General features: G+C 48.2%; 1 protein-coding gene across 4 annotated transcripts in view; it reads right to left on the bottom strand.

Moving 5' to 3' along the window:
- STOX2 (storkhead box 2) overlaps positions 1 to 21,293 on the bottom strand; it is a 204,627-nt gene that overhangs the window by 15,515 nt on the left and 167,819 nt on the right. For all 4 annotated transcript variants that reach the window (XM_080797240.1, XM_080797242.1, XM_080797243.1 and 1 more), the window contains exon 2: positions 81 to 233. In XM_080797240.1, coding sequence (XP_080653366.1) covers positions 81 to 233 — 153 coding nt within the window. The remainder of the gene's footprint in view (positions 1 to 80; positions 234 to 21,293) is intronic.

The following is a 21,293-nucleotide window of genomic DNA, read 5'->3' as shown; positions in this document are numbered from 1 at the left end:
AGAGAAATGGTCCGCATGACCTCCTCCGCGGGGAAGGAACGCGCCCCTATCTGGAAAGCGCTAAGTTCTCTTCCCGTTACCTGGGAAACACGTGGTCAGGTGCTCCATCAGTGCCTCTTGGGTGACAGGTTTCCTGGCGGAGTTCATTGCCGAGATGGCCAAGCAAAGGATCTCCCCGAGGGGGATAAACTGAGATTGACTGATGGGAGACATGCTGATTGGTGACACATCACCTGCAGAAAGACAATTTTCAAGTAAGCAGTTCATTCAAAGACCCAGCCTTTCGTCCCACAAACACACACTGACGCGCACACACACGCCCCTCCTTGGATTCTTCCCCGTTCCCTTTATTAGGAACGGGATCCACTCTGAACCTGGAAGTCTGTTACGGCCACGGCCAATGCCGTGCAGGTGGAAGGATGGCCGCAGAGCAGCGGACGCTCCAGCGGCCTCGACAACTAGAACCCGCCTTGCAAACCCGAGATCTCCCTGCCGCAGGCTTAACTCCTGAAAGGCGCACAACACGAGACTGAAAAAGGATCTCTGATTTTATTAACTTGGGGCTGGTTTATGTCTAACTGTCATTCCCATCTCGACAAACGCACTTGCTGAAAACTTGAAGATTCATTCGATCCGATGCCGAGCGCTCTTTGCATGTCAGGCATCTGCTGGGGGCTTGGGATTTACTCGGGACAGGGAGTCATCCCTCCTCCCCCGGAAACACCTCTGCTCTCAAGGAGCTTCTGTGTACGTGGAGGAGACAGACAAGTAGACCGAAGTTCACAGTTCACCGGAGAAGGTGAACAACGGAGGGCTAGGGCTGAGAGGGCGGGGTGGGGGTGCAGCAGCCCCTTGGGGGGAAGCAGGGGAGGGGGAGGCGGGGGGCAGGGCTTAGAAGCAGGAAGTGGGTGGTTTCCCCGTGGATGTCCAGCCTGAATCCAGGGATGACGTAGGAGTGTGCCTGGTGGCTGGGGGGGGGGGGGTTGTGTGGGTGATGGATGTCTTCTGGGGAGTAGCAGGGAAGGGGCACAGGTGTGCAGGGACAACCATGAGTGAACGCTGAGTGCCCAGGGCCTTCATCCTATGAGGGATGCTGAGCCACCAAAGGCATTTCAGGAATGACAAAGTCATTTCAGCGACAGCAGAAACTGGAGGGAGCCGCAGAGAGCAGAACGCCATCCACACGGGACTGCGGCCGCCTGCACATGTCTGCAACTAAAGGAGCCAGTGGAGACGGGGGGTGGGCTGAAGACCCCGCAGCAGGGGGAAGACACTACCAGAGAGAGTCGGCACGCAGTGTGTCTGTCTTCCTTTCTGTGATCGTCATGTCATGGTGGGGTGTTTTGCAAGTTTTGTTCCAAGGACTTCTAGAATTCCCTGGAAAGGCTCCTGGAGAGGGGATGGAGGTAGGGGGGCCCAGCAGAGGGAGAGGCTGGCAGAGCCGGGAAGTCTGACCTTGACACCTGGGTGCCACTTGTTTCAGACATGGGGGTTTCACTGGAGAAAAGGCCCTACAGAAAGAGCGTGAAGTTTCAGCACAGCAAGTTTCTGTGGGCTTCGGAGCTTACGTCCCACACGTATTTATGTAATCTCTCCTTTTTTTGTTCCCTAAGCATGATTTCTCTCTCCAGTAAACTACCGTGGCCGGCCAGATCCCAGACTCGGGTCCACCTGTGGCCCAAGCAGCATGGCTGTCAGGGACCAGCCTCCTCTCTGTCGAGGCACGGAAAGCTGTGCCCAGCCACGATCCCTGGTTTGCTGGGGGCCCAGAGGCCCCTGGAGAAAGAACCTGAATGTGCTTTGATAGACTAGACGGGAAAAGGTTTGATGGACAAAACCAGGCCAAAGGGGCCTGGCAATAAAAACCACCAGGGCAGGGTTAAGCCTAACAGGTGCGTGAATGAAGCAAGACCCCAGGGTCCAAGGTGGGAGCCCCACACCTCCCACCAAACCCAGCTCAGTTCAGTGCTTCCCTCTCTCCTGCCTCACTCAGGGCTCCATTCTCTGCAAGATGGGGGTGAGAAGAGCAAGTGTTCCCAGTGGTCGGGGGGGCGGGGGGGTTTGGCAGTGTTGGACCAAAACCCAGTACAAGAGAAGAACAGCAAAAGACAGGAACTGACCTCACTGAGAACCCATGAACTTGGGGGGGCCTGCGGGGTAGAAACACCATAAAGAGGGGCCTCTTGCAAACATCTGGTGGGGGAGCAGCGGGTAGAAATAAGAACACGGAATTGTGCCTGTCCCTGGGGATCTGAGTCTCTTTCGCTGGCTGGGAAAGCTCCGTTCATACTGGTGACTCAAAAATGACGGCTTTGCGTGGGCTGGGACCATCTCAGTGGGCAAGTGCGCTACCGCCTAGAACGCTGTGTATCTTTTTAAACCCATTGTGCCCTCAATTAAAACAAAACCTAATGCTAAAGCCTCCTGTGACAGACGGACCAGGGGTGGCTGCGAGGTGCGGTGGAGGAGGGAGTTTGGAGCTGTCCCTGTTCAAATCTCTCCTCCCCACCGTGGGCCCCGTGGCTCAGCCTACAAGCCACTGGGAAGATCTTTTCTGGAAATCCTTCTCTCTCCTTCCACCTTCTCCAGGAGAGGGTAGGGATGCCGAGGCTGGGTTCCTGATGAATTGGCAGGTTAGCTTCGTGGACCTCAAAGTCACTTGGGATGATTTGGAAAATGAGATGACAAGGCCACGGGAGAGATCAAAGCAGACTCCAGCCCCTTTGGACCTGCGTACCATTCGGAAGCTGAACACCTTCGGAGAGTTGCCTACCATGATTTAGGACTTCTCAGAAGACCAGGGATACTAAACCACTAAGCGGGATGCTTTTTTAAGTGCAGGTCTACTTTAGGATTGTGTATAAGTTCTGGGAAACTCGCGCTCTCTGTGGAAAGCGGGACCGTCAGCAAAACTAAACACTGTTCAGGCCAGGCTTGTCCTTCTGCTTTTGGCGGAAATTACGCGTGGAGTCGAACTGCCATCTTCTCCGTCAGTTTCTTTACGTTCATCGCTGCCAACTACAAGAGCCGGCATGCTTCAAGTGTGTCTGAATTGCATTTGTTTTGGAAAAGCTCAGTTTTGCTCTAATAATGACTCTGTGCCATAACTTTTAACTCGGGCTATAGAACGGAATGTAATTTGGATGCTCTAAGGGACTCTCTTGTCCTCTCATTTTTATACCGCGCTAAGATGAATTATTTCCCACTCCCTTCCGGTCTCCAACCCCATCGGCAATTCTCATCCACACTGTGCCCAAATGCTCCTGGGCGGGCTCCTCCACTCCGACTCCAGTGTTACCCATCCCCCAAAGCACACCCCCGCCCCCCCGCCACCGGGCCCCTGCCCACTGGACTGGCTTGATGATTGTCAGCTTTCCCTTCTCCACAGAGCAGCCACGTCCTAGAAAAACAGGAAACTCACCACCTCCCTGCATAAAGTCCTCGGGTGACAGCCCACTGCACCCAGAAAGAGAGCAGAACGGTTTACCAGGTCTGCAGTAGCCCACAGGGTCTGGGTCTGGGCCTGTCCAGCTTCCTCTAGGACCAACACCCTACTGCTCCCCACCCCCTCCCTCTTCCACACTCACAACTTCCTCTGTTCTTTGAACAGGACAAGGTTTTTCTCAACTCAGGGCCTCTGCATCTGTTGAGCTTCTAGAAGGCTCCTTGCACAGACCTTTGCTGGAGTGACTTCTCCTTTGAGTCTCGGGTTAATCAGGGAGCCCTGTCCTGACCACCTGAACCAGGAGACACTCTCTTATGTTACCTGAGTATGGTATGTGACATATAAAAAAAAATACGTATCTGGTCTTTATCCCCATTCCCTGCACAGGGCCCCTAAAGCCTGCGGCATTTCCCAAGTGATAAGAGAGATAAGGTGTCTTGTGTTATGTCGATAAGGTGATTTTGGGACCTGAAGCGGAGGGGGGCGGGGTTGCAGGAGAACTCACCCTGTGGTTGCAGGGTTGGAACTTGCCGTCCTCCTCCCCAACCTTTGGGAAGGGGAGAGGGGCTGGACAGGTTGAATCAGTCACCAATGGCCAATGACTTAGTTGATTATGTTTCTGTAATGAAGCCTCCACAAAAACCCAAACGATGGGGTTCAGAGAGCCAGGTTGGTGAATACATGGGTATTTGGGGAAGAGTGGCGCGCCCAGAGAGCACGGAAGCTCTGAGCCCCTTCCCTGTACTCAACCCTACTACGCAGCTCTACCCTGTGGCTGTTCCTGAGCTGTATCCTTGGGTAATAAACTGGCACTCTCATCAGTAAAACGTTTCTCTGAGTTCTACAAGCTGTTCTAGCAAGTTCCTTGAGTCCGAGGAGGGGTCATGGAAACCTCTGCTATGGAGCCGGTCTGTTCAGAAGCACAGGGGACAACTTGGGCTTTCCGTTGGTTTGGAAGGGGGGGCAGTCTTCTAGGAGTGAGCCAACTCATAGCTACTTTGCGGCCAACAAATGTTTTCTGAGGCGCCGTAACTCATATTGTTCTAAAAAGAAAGAGTAAATAGATTTATATCAGCTTTATTTTCTTACAAACTTCCATTTAAGTACAGTCCTCAGGGAACATTTGTCAAATCTAAAATAATTCAGGTAAAACCTGTGGGATCTGATGCTCTCTCCAGGTAGACGGTATCCGAAATCATCCCAGTTGTAGGCTGGTGTTAGAAAAGTGTTTGTTGGTGTGGAAAAACCACACACACCCCCGACTTGGTACCAGAATCTAAGCAAACTACTGTCTTCACTCTCTGAATGTGTGTGTGTGTGTACTGGTTTACTGTCTGCCTCACCCCCCCACCCCCACCGACTATAAGCTCTGCCAAAGAAGAACACTCGAATGCTATATTCCAACTACATTCCCAGGCCCTAGAGTCAGGCAGAGGTTACACCAGACACTCAGTAAACGTTTGTTGAATGAAAGTATGAATGAATGACTCTCCATTCATAACATTTTAATCCTAGGAATTTCCCAGGGTATTTTAAGGATTGTGACTTTCCTCACATATTTTTGCTAAATAATTGCAAAACAAACAAAATAACAAGAGACCAAATATACCCAACCAGGCCATTTCTAAGACTCTTAGTTTCAACTATCGATAACAGTGCACCGAAACACAGCAGTTACCACAGAAAAATAATTATATATTAAGTGAGGATCAGGACATGCATTTAAGATCTATATTAAAGCAGTCACAGATATCTCTTAATGCAATACATTAGTCAAGTTTACCATGATTTTCTATGGCTCTTTTATGTAAGACCTGCTTAATGAGCCAGCGAGTCACTCTTAGAATACTAGAAAATTCGGGGCACCTGGGTGGCTCTGTTGGTTAAGTGTCTGACTCTTGATTTCAGTTCAGGTCATGCTCTTGGGGTCGTGAGGTTGAGCCCTGTGTTGGGCTCCATGCTCAGCGTGGAGTCTGCTTAAGATTCTCTCTCCCTCCTGCCTCTGCCTCTCCCCCCACTCATGCACACTCTCTGCCTCAAAATAAATAAATAAAATCTTAAAAAACAAACAAACAAACAAACAAACAAACAAAAAAACAACCCAGAAAATTCTTCCAACAACTGGACCACATTTAATGATTAAAGAAGAAAACAGGGACGCCTGGGTGGCTCAGTTGGTTAAGCCACCGCCTTCGGCTCAAGTCATGATCCCAGGGTACTAGGATCGAGTCCCGCATCGGGCTCCTTGCTCAGCAGGGATCCTGCTTCTCTCGCTGCCTCTGCCTGCCTCTCTGCCTGCTTGTGTGTACTCTTTCTCTCTCTCTCTCTCTCTGGCAAATAAATTAAAAAAAAAAAAAAAAGAAGAAGAAGAAGAAAACAAGGGAATGTAAATAGTGCTAAAATACTGGTCACCATAATCTACAGAAACTACCACATTGTGTATAAACTATGGTTACTTGTCTGTAATTTATGGGATGGATTTTTCTTTTGTCAGAATGAGTTCTGAACGCATTCGTAAAGACAACTCATAGTTACCTTGTAGGCTAACAAATTTTTTTCTGGACCGCCACAATTCTGTTCTGTTGTTCTAGAAAGAAGGGGTAAATAGGTTTTATTTCATCTTTCTTTTCTTTTCTTTTCTTTTTTTTCAGCTTTATTTTCTTACAAACATCCTTTTAAGTACAGTTCTCGGGGAGCATGTGTCAAATCCAAAATAATTCAGACAAAACCAAGCACAGTGCCCGGGACAGAGTAAGCATTCCAGAAACTTCTGGTAAATAAATTTAAAATTAGAGAAGACATGACAATATTCCAGCTGTGAGCACACCGTTTTGACTTTAAGAGCATTTAACATTAAAGTCAAAAATGCCTCACTGAGTATTTGGACATTGCTTTTATTTGAGGTACTGGTGAGCTGAGAAACATGAGGGCAGAGGAAAGGCCCCGCCCGGCTCCAGCCGGGAGGAGCGTGGGGAGTCCGACAGAGGCGGGAGGGCGCGCATGCGCTCGCGGGCAGAAAGCAGCGCAGCCTGGGGTGGGGGTGCTAGGCACCCCTGGGCACAGCTGGACCATGTTGGGGGTGGGATGGCGGGAAAAACAGGAGTCAGAGGGATCCTGGCTGACCAGAGGCTTACATCTAACTCTCGATGCTGATGGGGAAGCTTTGCGTGCGTTTGTGGAATGACGTGACATGTTGGTGTCAGAAAAATCACTCTTCCGCAACTGTGGGAAACAAACCCCCGCAACGATGACAATTGTCCAGGCAGCTGACAAGGAGGGTCTGCGACGACAGGCAGAAATCATGCACGCGCTGACTTTCTCTATCCTGCACTGTCTGCCGCTAGTTATTCCCACCTCTGAAATATCTTCATCATGAACACACATTTTTTACCATCGACCCCCCCCTTCCTTCCCAACTTTTGGCTAGTTCCTTTAGTTGGAATTATTTCAAAAAAATTTCTTCCTCACATAATTCATCCTTTCAAGAAATACATTTGAGAGCCTGTTATATATTTAATACCTTTAGGCACTCAAGTTGCAAAATGGGTCCTATCTCAGTTCTATTGGTGTGCCAAAAAAAAAAAAAAAAGGTACTGTAATAAAACTCTGTTCTTTATAAATGCCATTTTTTTCAGATATTAATTTAGGTTCTCGGTACTCTCCAACCTCTGTATCTGAGGGAGGGCAACACAGCTCCTAAGAAGACGTGACTTTCACACCAATATGCATCCATCTCGTCCCAGATGATATCCGCAGCTTTCCAAAAGATACCTAGCTAGAAAAGCAAACATAAATCTATTTCCTTCCATCTTAAAGCACCCATCTTCCACAACTCTATAAGAAAAGGACAGCCAAAAATTTTCCAGAACTACATCATCATAAACTACACCCTTGAAAGGACCCCAAAGCCCATCTTCTATCTTAGCCTTCTTTAAATAATCTATTTTTTTTCCCAACCACTAGCATTATGTTTAAATTATCCTATTTTCCTGTTTATTTTTAAATACTAGTTTCTGCTGTGAAGGTCGGTTTGAGCTATACTCTGGATTAAAGAGTGACCTTTGACCCTAATGAAGTTCATGGATCAAAGCAACCTACTTACCAACACAGTCCTGAGACTGTACTAATTTATAATCGGGAGATTCCCAGCACATAAAGGCATTCAGAAGGTATTCTGATAAATGCCTAGTCTCTCATAACTAAATACAATTACCACTCTGCGTCTGTTTCCTCATCTGTAAAACGAGGGTTTGGAAATGATGTCGAAGATTCCTTCAGGGTTTCAATGATTCTATGATTCTATATCAATGTAGCAGAATTCTGGCATAAAAGCTTAACACGGTCCCCCTGTGTAGCTCTATTTCCGTCTTGTTAGAGAAACTATTTAAATACTCAATCCAATCTGAAAAAAGGAGGCTTTAATTTTAAAAAGAATAGCAACATATATTAGCCATTCATTTCTTCCCTTGTAATAAAAGCTTCATCATTTGCTCCTGCTAATTCCAAGTCTGGCTCAGCTTTGCTCCTCAGCACTAAAGCGCGCCTGTTTTTGTTCTCCGTGTTGCCAAAATTAACACTAAAGTTAAAATTATAGATGCCAATAAAATTACCACATGCAGTAGACACTGTGACTCATAAAAATGGTCAAACATGCCTATAAAATGTAGAGTGAGCACAGAAGCAATACAACTGTATTCCTTCGAATAAACTGTTCACAGGACTCCTGACATGCCAAGTTTTATCTGAAACACCCTTGAACTTGGGGAAATCAGAAGCTCTCGGAGGTTACGTGAACGGTGTCTCTGATACATCGGACAGACCCTGGGTTTTACAATGTACTTCAATTTATTAACCCCAATTTTACGTATGAATGGTGTTTGGTTCTCTTAACAGGGGGTCTACCACAATATTTTTTAAGAAGCTGCTCTAAAGAACACATATTCCCCTCCCAGACCCTCTCCAGCAGACAGCAACCCCCTCGTGGGAGGGCAGTGCGTACACCCTCATGAACTCGCAGGCTGCGACATTTTAAACAGTTTTCCCTTGAAACCAAACTACTATCCTTGACTTACAAATGTTCGTATTTGAAGTCTAAAAGGAAACTGGCATTGAAAAAAGGCCCCTTTACCAGTTAACTATAGGTTTGGTTTCAATGCCACTGATTTCAGAAATTTAAGGCTGAGCCTTCACTGCAATCGTTGATGGCCGTAAAAACGACACTTTTTTTTTTTTTTAAGATAAGGTATTTTAGAATATTTGGAAATTCTACACAGCTTTTCTAAAGTTACCTGGCGCTTTATTTCAATACGTGATGCGTCTCTTAAAGAAGGTCTAATTCTTAAACTATCATTTGAATAAATGGTCTTAATTCAAAAGAGAAATGTAAATGGGGGGCTCCCATTAGTAACGTCCAAGTTAACGGTGTCTGCCACCTATGACTTTACTAAGAAACTTTGCATGACGGTGTACAAGAGCAAACACGGGGGTCCGCGGCGCACACGCACGCACGCGAGAACACACAAATGGGCTGAGGTCTGTCACGTCCCCTGAATCTTCCTGCTTAGCGTAGACATGCAGCTACTAGGTACAATGACAAATCAATCAGTTCACTGGCTTGTAGGAGAAACCCATGCCCTTCCTCACTCTACAAGCTTCCATTAGCCATGGTGGCTACGGCCCTTGCTCCTGAGATCTGACCACTGATAAAGAAAATCGTTGCCAGATAAGCAGAGATGCCCAAGCCAGAAAGGGTAGAGAATGGGGTAAAGGAGGGTGACCAGTGGACCAGGATGGCTGAGAGCCCCCTCCCAGGGAGCCCGCTGTCACCATCAGCAGGGATGACCACACCAACACCTCGCTAATCATAAGCAGCCAATGCCACTGGACCACTCTGCTCTTGCAAGAGATTTGTCACTGACAGGTTAGGAGGAAATACAAGCCATCGGGCCAGTGACATGCTTCAGGAATTCAAAGCTTTGCTCAAAGCTTTACCCTCGACGTGTGCTACTCACAAGCGGGCACTCGCATGCTTGTTGAATACCAAGGTACTCCACATACAGACAATCAAGGTGAGACTCTGCTACTGCCAGACGTTTCCATCACCGGCTGCCCCTTCGCTCTCTAGAAGCTCATCTAAGGCTAAGTTACAGCCATTTGCCACTGGGATAAAACCACGATGACATGCCAGTCCTAGCTGACAGCCATTAATAAGACCTCTCGGAGGTCCCTCGACCCTGGGAAGCGCCCGGCCAACGGGAGTCCCATGGAACGCAGCACCCTCCTCCTCTTGGCCAGACGTGTGTCACGAAAGACAGAATCGACGTGCCTCTCTGAAGCTACCATGGGCTTCTCTTCCATCGCCATCCTGTACCAGAACCCAGCCGAACACCCCAGCCGTACGAGACACCGCAGTTTCCACTGGTGCTGTTTCTCAACGACAACTCAATGCGTCGGTCTGACAGCCCCAGGGTCATTCTCTTCCACTGTTTACAACTCAGACTCGCCCCAGCTGTTCTCAGCCTCGGTAGTCCCTGCTTCGCCCCTTCAGGTACGCCAACCACACTGTGACTGATTCCTCTACAGTGCAATTATGCCAGAACCAGAAGGCCCAATTAGATACAGTTCAAATCTATATAAATGCTGACAGTTCCCAAATTACAGCAAAATTATACTGAATGACTGCTACCGACGCCCCGGCCGCTGAACACTCCTTAGCACCCCTTCCAGCGGCCACAGAGGCTGGTAGGAAAGAACACGTAAGAGTCTACAGGGAGGAAGACTTGCAGAGGCCGGACGACACCCACCGAGAACACTCCCAACTCCCTGTGCCCACGAGGAACTTTTCTCTCTGAAGTCTGGCATCACAAGACAGGGGCCGAGGCCTTGGACTCCGCAGCCGACACTGCAGGTTCGAAGCCTAGGTCTTCTCCTCGTTAGTTGCAGGATTTGGAGCAAATTATTTAATTTGGGGGGGGGGGGGGAAGATCACAATTTCTTCTTTGGTAAAGGGCACAAATGTTCACTTTACAGAGCTGAGGGAATTAAAGGAGATGGGATGTTGAATGCTTACACTGTCCCTAGGACCAAACAGTATCTGGCCAATAGTAATAGTATTATAATTGCCTTCCCTGAGCCTATTAAATTTATTCAATTTACTCTTTCATGGTGTTTGAATTTCTTCCGTTAGGAAAATCATGTGGACCTAAAAAAAAAACCTTTACTTTAAAAACAAAACAAAACAAAACAAAACTGAGACATCTGCAAGAAAGCCTAGAGGCTATAGTCTTTGTTACACTAATACGAATTAGTTTTATTGGATTGCTCACCTTTTAGGTTTTAATGTGAGCAGGAGCACTGAGCAAATGCAAGAGCTTGACTGGGAAGCAGAAAGGTTAAGAGATATATATGTAAACATACAGCATTTGGCATGTATTACTGGGCTGGGGGAGAATGGTCTGAAAGCAAACGGGAACCATGCATGATCCCAGGACCCCGGAGAGGAGGGCACCAGAAGCCGGGGAATTGTATGGGTAGACAGTTACCAGGACACCAAAGAAAGTGGGCCTATTTCAAAAGTTCTGCTGGGCCAATCCCTTCCCCGAGAAAGGAAACTCAGCACTTGGGTTTGAGCACACTTAGTACTGAAGCCCGGGGACACCAAGAGCTATATAAACTTTGACAGAACCATGACGGTCACCTTTTGTAAGGAACATGTCCTGTGGGATTCAGGAGAGTCACTTTCACATAAATATTCAGAATTTGGCCCACTGCTTACCTACGGATGGCTTGTCAGATAATATCCTTCCTCATCGAGTAAACCATAATCAACGCCCCCACGTCAGGGCCTCATGTTCACGTTTGTTCTGAACAGTAACAACCCTTTACAAGCAGCACGTGGCACCATCTGTAATCATTTCCCAAGGTTAAGTCCAGTCATCATTTCTAGGGTCTGAACTCCCAACGTCTACCCTACGTTAATCTGCTCCGGGAAGACTCTTAAAATGAACAAAACAGATCATTCTCACCCTCCACGACAAATGAATGCTTTTAAAGCTGCCACTTTCAACTCTTCACCATCAACTATTTCCTGAGTGGTTTCCATGTGTAGGGAACTGCCAGGAGATGTGCATTGTGGAAAAAGGCCTAGATCTGGATCCTTGCCTTCAGTGAGCTTATGATTTAGGTGGGGAAACATAATACAAATGTGTGAAAATATCAGCAATTCTAACATATTCAAATTACTGTTTACAACATCCTTAGAAGAGACACAGGAAAATACAGGAATGACTAGCAAATTAACTCCTACGATAGGAATTCATTAATATATAATTATACTCATCTCTCCATAGAGAGAAATAGTAATTCCCTAACAGCATTAAGAAATGACCTCCTGTTGAGTAATCAGGGAAAACTTTATGGGAGAGGGAGACTTTGAATAAGATCTTTAAGGATGAATGGAGTTGATGGGTGTGGGGACCTTATATAATTATTGTATATTCTCAACACACTATGATGTCACCAAGCATCCCTTAAAGCTGACTCGACACCCCTGCGCTTCGCTTGGAAGAAGGGCCGTCTTTGACCGCGAAGAGAGGTAGCATGCTTTCTTCCCCTCCGCGAAACGGTGAGCTATGGGGATGGATATGAAAGCAAAGGGAAAAGAGATATTTAAGGAGCCGATCCCATATATAGTTTGCATTTAAAAATGCTCTAATTATTATTACAAATGACAGAAGGGATTTAGTATCCTCAGAAATAGCTTTGATTGCTAAACCCATAAATTCGAGAGGATGGTAAAACCATGCTTTCAGACATGCCAGGTTTCATTCTGGAAACACAAGACGTAATGGACTTTGGAGGACCCCATTCTGCCATCTCACTATTTGAAAAAAAGAAAGCAACTCTCTTGTGAAATGCCCGCGGATGTTGCACGGAAACAGCTCTGCAATAATGTGACTCCGCAAGCAGACTTGGAAGAAACAGGCTTGCTTCCTTCGTGGTTAAACATCCACCTCAATCTGATGTTAGCCTTGGAAACAGTCCCCGAGCGTATGAATCAGGTGCTCTTGGATTTTAGTGCACTGCTTGTGGGTAAACGGGCCAAAGAACACGCCAGATTTCAGGGCCTATATTAACTGAGAAGAAAAAGATGTCAAGTAGTATTTCGCGAATGCCTCCATCCGCACCGTGGAAGAGAGACCATGGATGACGGCGATCTGGAGCTGTTTAATTATTCCCTATTTGCAGATCCTACAGCTGTCTGACTTTTCAGTTCTGACGTGACTGAGGATGAATCATGCATCTGGTGGGCAGCTTATGCGAGGTGCTTCTGCTGCCTCCGACAGCGGCTGCACGGGGTTATAACAGCAAGACCGCCTTGCATGGGACAGCGCGCCCTTCTCAGAGCGGGCGTAGACATTTTACCATATTGCATCACACACAGCAACTCTTGAAAGGAAAGCAGGGGGAACCTACCTGACCCTTTCTGGACTGGCTCCATCCCCAGGGTAGCTTTGACGCTAAAGCCTGGTGCATGCTAGGGGGGCTTGCATCCAGGCACAAGAAGGAGCCAGTAACAGAAACGGACCTCCTAGAATCTGGAATAAGAAGAAAGAGTAAAACCTCCGAGTCATCATCGCCCCAGGGAGCATTTCAGATGGGCTACTGAGGGCATGTGGAACGCAACAGGAATCTGGTACTTTACCTTCGTGGATCTACTTTTAAAAAATGTGTGCCAGAACTCTCGGCTCTTCTTACAATTCGGGGCTCAAGATACTGGTTGGAGTTCGCTTCAAAAGCTGGCAAAAGCACCTTAAAGAGAGGCTCTGTGAATGTACTTTGCTGGTGAAGGATTTTAGGAGAAAAAAAAAAAATCCTCTTTACCATTCTTTGATCCTGTTGGCACGGAGCAGCTGGGATCTGTCCCATGCCTGCCCCACACATCAGAGCCCCTCGCCCTGAACCAACATCCAGCTGCAGTGCCTCGGGAATCTGCAATGTCACTCGGCTTCCGCCTCGTTCTCTGCAAAGTGAAGTCATAGGGACGGATCAGCCAACCTGACTTCTCACTACCCTGCCCAGAATCCTTTGTGAACTGAAATGAGTCATCGCTCCAAGAAAAGCTACAGCCGCTGGTTGTCGGTGCAGACTCCTTTGTCTGTGCAGCAAGGAGACTCCGGGCTGGGACTGTACCCCAGGCCTGGGGCTGCGAGGGGTACCTCCTCCTCTCCAAGGGACCCAGGTCCCCTCCCGTGCCTGCACTGAGCGCCAATTCAGATATTTTTTTCATCATGAAAACAGCAGGAAAGGGCACACGCCTCCAGATGCTTGAAGGAAACACACACACACACACACACACACACACACACACACACACACACATTAAAATGGATCTAGTGTCAGATACTCACCAGTCCGTAATTATAAACCTGACCCATTCTCTCTCTCTCTCTCTCTCTCTCTTTTAAGCCTGGCTTTTCATGGTGATGAAGGATGCATCTCCCTCCTGTGTGTAACAGGCGGTTCTACTGTACACTGGATCAAAGTTTAGCTGCAGTGAGCTATTTGTCATAAATTCCAGTCTCCGCGCAAGCCCTTGCAAGCCTGGCCCTCCTCGTTCCCGGCACAGCCGGCAGGCTCGCAGCAAAGGCGGCCCGCCGCTCGCCGCCGCCGCCGCCGCCGCCGCCGCCGCCGCCGCCGGGTGCAGCCTCTGCGGCCGCCCGGGGAGGCGGTGTTGGGAATGAGGTCACTATGTCAGGAACTCGTTTGCGACGCCTCTCCTGAGCTCGCAACACCCCTGGAACTGCACCCGGGGGCAGGCATTCGCCTGGTTTTCTGGATCGCTGTTTCCTCTGCTTTTTTGAAAAACAAAATTCTGCGTCTGAGATCAGTAAAGGCAAACAAAACAAAACCAAACCAAAAAACCCCGATTGTGTGTTTGTAGGCAAACGCATGTTTCAGGGCATTGTTTGGGTATCATGAGCCCTGCACCGACTACCGCGTGCACACGCACGTGTGTGTGTCGTATTTATAGACACACACACACACACACACCCCAAACCATAGAGAAAATGATTCATCTCTATTTAGAGTATGAGACACTGCATATAAACAACTGGAGAGGAAAAGGGGGGTGGGAGTTTGGCAGAGGGGAGAGGAGGAGAGGACTCTCGGCAGTCACGTTCGAGCCACAGAAAAATGGAGTCTGGAGGAAAAGCATCAAGTCTGCTGTGTGAGTGATGACAGGGTCCGACTGGCCCCAACGAAATGACACCGTAGTGGGCGCCTCTCACACTGTCTGCCCTTGGGAACCGAACAGGTGCCAAGAAATGACCCAATACACAGGAACCAAGTAGATTTGGGTGGCGGAGGCTGTTTGCACAGCCAAGTCCCCACATCCTCGTGAACACAGTAGCTCGCCCACGGCGAATACGAAGCAGAGGGCGCCACCAGAGCTGGCCGCCCAGAGATGTGCCGAATCTCTCGTTATAGACCACCCCAAATCACCGAGGCAGAAGGATCCCCAGGCTCTAGTCCCACCACGATCACACCCTCTCTTCACTTCTGTGATTTAGCCCATGGTCCACCTGTTCCCGCAGGAGCCGGGGCCTCACACGTGCCTGTGCCTACCCCACCCCCAACACCCCCGAGACGAAGGTTCTCCCTCCCCGAGCTGAGTCCTATGACCCCACACAGTGATTCCCATTCTGCCCTCAGAAAATAAAAAATTTATAACCCTCTTCTGCCCGACAACTCATGCAGCAGCTACAAATAAAAATCCCGTCCCTACATTCCAAATCACTTCTCCCACCGCCTATGGTTTGAGACACTTTGTAAGTAGGCCCGTTACAGGCTCATTTAGTGACTGACTGATACACCTGGTCTTAACACTGTTAAATAAAACTTCTTCCACTCCTCCAACCATCTGACATTTTCTAAATCCTCTGCCTTCGTGGTTTCCCTCCTTTGCTTCTGTGGATCAGTTTCCCTCCTAAAATGTTGTGCGGAGGTCTGGGTACCCTCATGACCTCCCTCGTTCTGGGCTCTGTAGGCACATGGCCTAAGACTACAGTAGGCTTTTGGCTGAGCCACGCCGTCAAGCCCCAGAGAACTTCTTCAGGTTAAGTGCTAGTAAATGAGGCCGCCAACGTGTGCTTAAAAAAATCCTCATCAAGGATACCCTATGTGTTTCATCAGAAACGGTTTGGTCTTGATTTTCCTTCCTGATATACGATTTCCTCTCATTTGGAATACCACCTAGGTTCTCGTCGACGACAGACACTGAGCCCATGGCCCAGCACCCGGGCCTCCTACCAAGACCGTTCACCTTCACTCAATGCCCTTTGAGTTTCGTTGTGTTGTTAGTTGTGCATCTGCAAAATCCACCTGCTCTGACCCATTCCTGTAGGGCACAGTCTGAGCACTACAAGGTCAGAAAGTACGCCGAAGAAGCCCCTGCCCGCTAAGAGTGCAAAGATGTAACTGTCTCATAAAGGTATTAAAAAGTAAGATCTAGGGGCACCTGGGTGTCTCAGTGGGTTGAAGCCTCTGCCTTCAGCTCGGGTCGTGGTCTCAGGGTCCTGGAATCGAGCCCCACATCGGGCTCTCTGCTCAGCGGGGAGCCTGCTTCCTCCTCTCTCTGCCTGCCTCTCTGCCTACTTGTGATCTGTCTGTCAAATAAATAAATAAAATCTTAAAAAAAAAAGTAAGATCTAAATAGAGATACCTTTAGTTCTGGCAAGGTAAGGCCCTCTGGGGAAGCTCTGGGCCACCAGACCACCTCTTGACAGCTAAAATTTCCAGTTTCCTCTGTGATATAGAAAAGGTTAAATAAATGGATAAAGAAAAAAAATGCCACCCCCCAAAAGATGGAAAATTACCATAAAAATGTATTCAAAATTTCCAATATCCAAATATGTAGGTTTCTACCTAGACATGGGTCCCCTGTGCCCATATTAGAATCTCACCTAAGCTTTCTAAGCTTTCCAAGGACCCAGCAAAGTAAGTACTGTTATTATCCCCATTTTCAAGAGATTCCCTGGGACACCTGGGTGGCTCAGTCAGGTAAGCCTCTGACTTCGGCTCAGGTCATGATCTCAGGTTCCTGGGATCAGCCCCACTTTGGGGTTCCCACTCACCTGGGAGACTGCCTGTCCCTCTGCCCCTCTTCCTGCTCATGCTCTCTTTCTCCCTCAAATAAGTAAACGAATAAAATCTTTAAAAAGAGAGAGAGAGAGATTAACTGTATTCCTCAAATTCCACAGCCAGTTAAGTGGCAGAAGCAAGATTTAAACCCCAGGCAACAGGCCCCAGGGTCTTGTGCTGGGTTTTTGTTTTTGTTTTTAAATGAAGGACTTTATTATTTTTTTCTTTCAAGATTTTATTTGAAGATTTTTATTTTATTTATTTGACCGAAAGAGATCACAAGTAGGCAGAAAGGCAGGCAGAGAGAAAGGAAGGGAGGCAGGTTCCCTGCCCAGCAGAAAGCCTAATGCGGGGCTTGATCCCAGGACGCTGGGATCATGAACTGAGCCAAAGGCAGAGGCTTTAACCCACTGAACCACCCAAGCGACCCTCAAGATTTTATTTAAATTCAGGTTAGCTCACATATAGTGTATTATTAGTTTCAAGGGTGAAATTTACGGATTCATCAGTTCCAAGTAACACCCAGTGCTCATTCCATCACGTGCCCTCCTCAGTGCCCACCACCCAGTTACCCCATCCCCCACCCCGCCTCCCCTCCAGCAGTTCTCACTTTGTTTCCTGGAGTTAAGAGCCCACGCTTTTAACCAACACACATATTGCCTCTCTATTATAATAAAATTACCACTACAAACAATTTTTTTAAACCTATACCTCTATTTTTACATTTAAATTGAAGGCTATTCACTTCATTAGCACATGAGGCCAGGGAGATTAAGTTCACAGGCGGGGACCGTGGTTACCTCCGCCAGTTCCGCAAGGAGTGATGGGCTGCCCTCCCCCCTCGCCCGGCAGCCAGAGTGACTGAATGATGGTGAGGAGGACAGTAACTGATCAGCCAACACGGTAACCATAAGCCCATCTTGCTGCCCTACTCGAAGCGTGGGGAGTTTGATGATGGACAAAATCCATCATAAAATAAAGGCGAGAAAGGCCTGATGTTCTCTGATGTTTTCTATACCAGCCTGATGGGGAGATAAACTCAAGAATGCACAGACACGGGGCACCTGGGTGGTTCAGTGGGTTAAAGCCTCTGCCTTCATCTCAGGTCATGATCCCAGCGTCCTGGGATTGAGCCCTGAATCGGGCTCTCTGCTCAGCGGGGAGCCTGCTTCCTCCCTCTCTCTCTGCCTGCCTCTCTGCCTACTTGTGATCTCTATCAAATAAACAAATAAAATCTTAAAAAAAAAAAAAAAAGAATTCACAGACCTTATTAGCAGTCCTCCTCCCCCCTCCACCCCCCCACCCCCAGTGCCTCTTGCTCCTTTTAACAACAGCTTTGGTGTCACAGTAAAGGTTCACAAACGTCCCACAAACTGTCACAGAGGTGCTGTGCTCCGTGGAGGAGGTGTGCACAGGCGCTGTCCCTGACACCGGACTGGACTGGTTCCTTGACAAACAAGCTCACCGTAGCACCCTCCAGTGACCCAGTCATGTGGGGTCTTACAGAATGCTTTGATGACCAGACGAAGGAGCACAGTTCAAGAGCAACAGTCTGAGGCAGTGCGACAAGACTCTCAAATTAGTTAAAAATATGCATTGGGCACCCAGGAGCGAAGTCCTAGTATAAGCGCGGAGATCCGAACGTGTTTCAACAGCGCACCTAACGCAGGCTACGTCCACTGGTACACGCAAACTTTTTTTTACAAGCAAATGACATGGTCTCTCCTCTCAAGAAGCTTGTAAGACACTTGAGGGGATGAGATAGTCACGCATCAAAAGCGCAAAGAATACAAGACAGTGTCTGTCCAAGAGGAGGAGCAGGTAGCAGGTGCCTCTGAGAATTCTGGAGTAAAGCGCCTGGCCAACGAAGTCAAGGGTGGCTCGAAGGCAAAGGCAAATCTCTCCTAAAATCTGGGCTGGTGAGAGAGAAGAGAAAAGGCACAGTCGTGGGAACATGAGCTCTGTGAAGAGAGTCTCTGCGTGCCTCGTATTTACAGATGTGTTCCGGAGACATGGCCAGCCAATGGTAGGCACGGAGTAAGTACGTGCTGAGTGAATGAATGACCTGGGGAGCGCAGGTATGAAGCCAGGAATGGAGGTGCTGATGCGGGGAGCGGGGAAGCATGAGGTGGGTCTGCCTACGACTGAGCGGTCATCCGGGAGCACAGAGGGAGAAGAGGCTAAGGGGTGGCCTAAGATGAGGTTAAGAATGGTCTCTAATGAATTAGAAAATGACCCAGGTTTTATTAGCAATGAATTCCTCTTGGCATTTGTTATAGAGGTTAGTAAGTGTCCTCCTAAGAAGCACTACCCCTGCAGGAACCACTCATTATCCAAAAACAAGTGTTTATAAGCTTATGGTGGCCCCTTAGAGGGATGGAATGTTGACAGGATGACCAGACATTGCCTCCCATCACCACACAGAAGCCTGCGATGCCAAGACTCTCTCTGCTTTGCATGAACATACCAATGGAGGAGGGGAAAAAAAATCCTAGTCTGCAACAATATTACAATAAATTTACCCTAATCCGATGTAGCTCAAGTCAACAAACACTTCTTAAATAGGACATGTAAGACCCTGCTTGTTGCTGAGGAAGTTACAGCGTCCAGCCCCACAGCCCTGGGTCAGTCTGTCCAATGGCAGACAGGGAAAGCGACCGTGAGACCAAAGCAACCCGGTGATTTCCGAGCCAAGCCGAGACCCAGGTGGCCGGAAGCACGGTGGGAACTGAGCGGGGCTAAAGGAAGGAGGTGACAGCTGAGGGAGCCCCGAAGACGGGTAAGCAAAGGGGGAGGGAGAAGAAACCTGGGGATCTTTCGAGGCAGCGAAGCAGTGTGCGGAGAGACCACGTGGCTTCGCGGGTACAAGGTGCTTCGGAGAAGGGCTGGCGGCTGGCCTTGCTGGACTGGCAGGGCTCAAGGAGATGGGCACGGATAAAGCCAGAGCGGTCGACTGAGGTAAGAGTTTGAAGAGCAGAAAACTGTCTGAGAAGCGCATTACGGGTTCTTATGGTGGGGGGGGGGGGGGTCCTGTTCATGCTTTAAGTTGTGGCTGCTATGGGAGCGAGTATAGGACACACCCAAAGAGAGAACATAATGAATGAGCGACACAAGGGAAGAGCCTATTGCGAGGGACCCCACAAGCTGCCTGAAGAAGGAACACAGAGAAGGGCAGAGATGTGAGATACTTTTCTGTTTCCCAAAGGGACTGTCCAGAAGGTCCGGCGGGAAATTTTAAAGGTACCATTCGCGATGCATTTCTAGAAGCATCGTGTACACCTACCACGACTCGCCCAGAATCAATCCGAAAGCCTGTCTGGGCTCAGGTGACAGTCTGACATCTGGAGCAGTGCCCAGGGTAGAATATTTGTTCAAATTGAGAAATAAAAGGAAGAGGAGGGGCGCCTGGGTGGCTCAGTGGATAAAGCCTCTGCCTTCGGCTCCGGTCATGATCTCAGGGTCCTGGGATCGAGCCCCGCCCCGCATCGGGCTCTCTGCTCGGCGGGGAGCCTGCTTCCCCCTCTCTCTCTGCCTGCTTCTCTGCCTAGTTGTGATCTCTCTCTCTGTCAAATAAATAAATAAATAAAATCTTTAAAAGGAAGAGGAGAAATCTGCTAAAGAGAAATCCCTGGGCACCAATAACGGACCAGAATTTCCCAGATGCACTAACGCTAATTAAAAAAAAAAAAGGCACAAATTTAAAATTCAACAAAAGTGATTTCAGAAACAAAGTTCTGAAGTCTTCAAGGGCTTTAGAGGCCAGGGTTTACCGAGGTGAGTGGCTTATTGTTACAGTGGCAGAAGGTTCAATGCTGCAGAGCGCAGGCAAGCAAACTAAGTATTTTAAGAACAAATAGACTTGTGGTATCCCTGCAGGCAGTGGGGCGCACCAACAGGACCACAGAGTGAAGACTAAGGTTATTCTATGTGACTTCCTAGAATCCTCGAAAGTCTGATTTGGGGCAGCTGGGTGGCTCAGCTGGTTAGGCATCTGCCTTTGACTCAGGTCATGATCGTGGGGCTGGGATCCAGCCCCACATCCAGGGTCCTGGGATCGAGCTCCCCATGGGGCTCCCTGCTTCATGGGGAGTCTGCTTCTCCCTCTCCCTCGACCCCTCCCCCTGCTCATGTACCCGTGTGCTCACTTGCTCTCTCTCAAATAAATAAAATCTTAAAAAAAAAAAGTCTTTGGATTAGATCAATTCTCCTGGCATTAGGAAGACACAATAATGATATTTTATGAGCCGGGCAAGGCACTGAAAGTGATCTCGTATATCATCATTTGACTGAAGATAATCCTGGGGTCCAAATGGGGGGGATGACTTGCCCAAGGTTACCGAGAGTTGGTAGCAAAGCCAGAGGTAGTCCCCAGAGGTCCTGATTCCGAATGCAGACATCTCTCTATTATTACTCTGCAACACCCTGTACAATTTATTAAAAGAACATTAAATTCCAAGGCTTTTCTGGATGCATTTTGGCTAAAATATTATAAATGAAGCAGGCAGATGTCCAACCCATTCTTCACTGTGGTATAAATTACTTTTCTGCCCTTGGTTCTTCTAATCAACATCCAAAGAAGACAAGGAAGGAAAAGATAAAAGTGAAGTCAGAAAACCTGAGAGCCGGGGAGTTTTCAGGTAAAAGACAGATTTTAAATTTGATGTCTTGATACTAAACGTTAAAAAAACTAGGGGAAGACACGGGG

The sequence above is a fragment of the Martes martes genome (assembly GCF_963455335.1).
Source record: "Martes martes genome assembly, chromosome: 2".
In the NCBI taxonomy this organism is placed as follows: domain Eukaryota; kingdom Metazoa; phylum Chordata; class Mammalia; order Carnivora; family Mustelidae; genus Martes; species Martes martes.
Note: the sequence above shows the minus strand (reverse complement) of the source record. Positions and strands in the feature narration are given on the sequence as shown.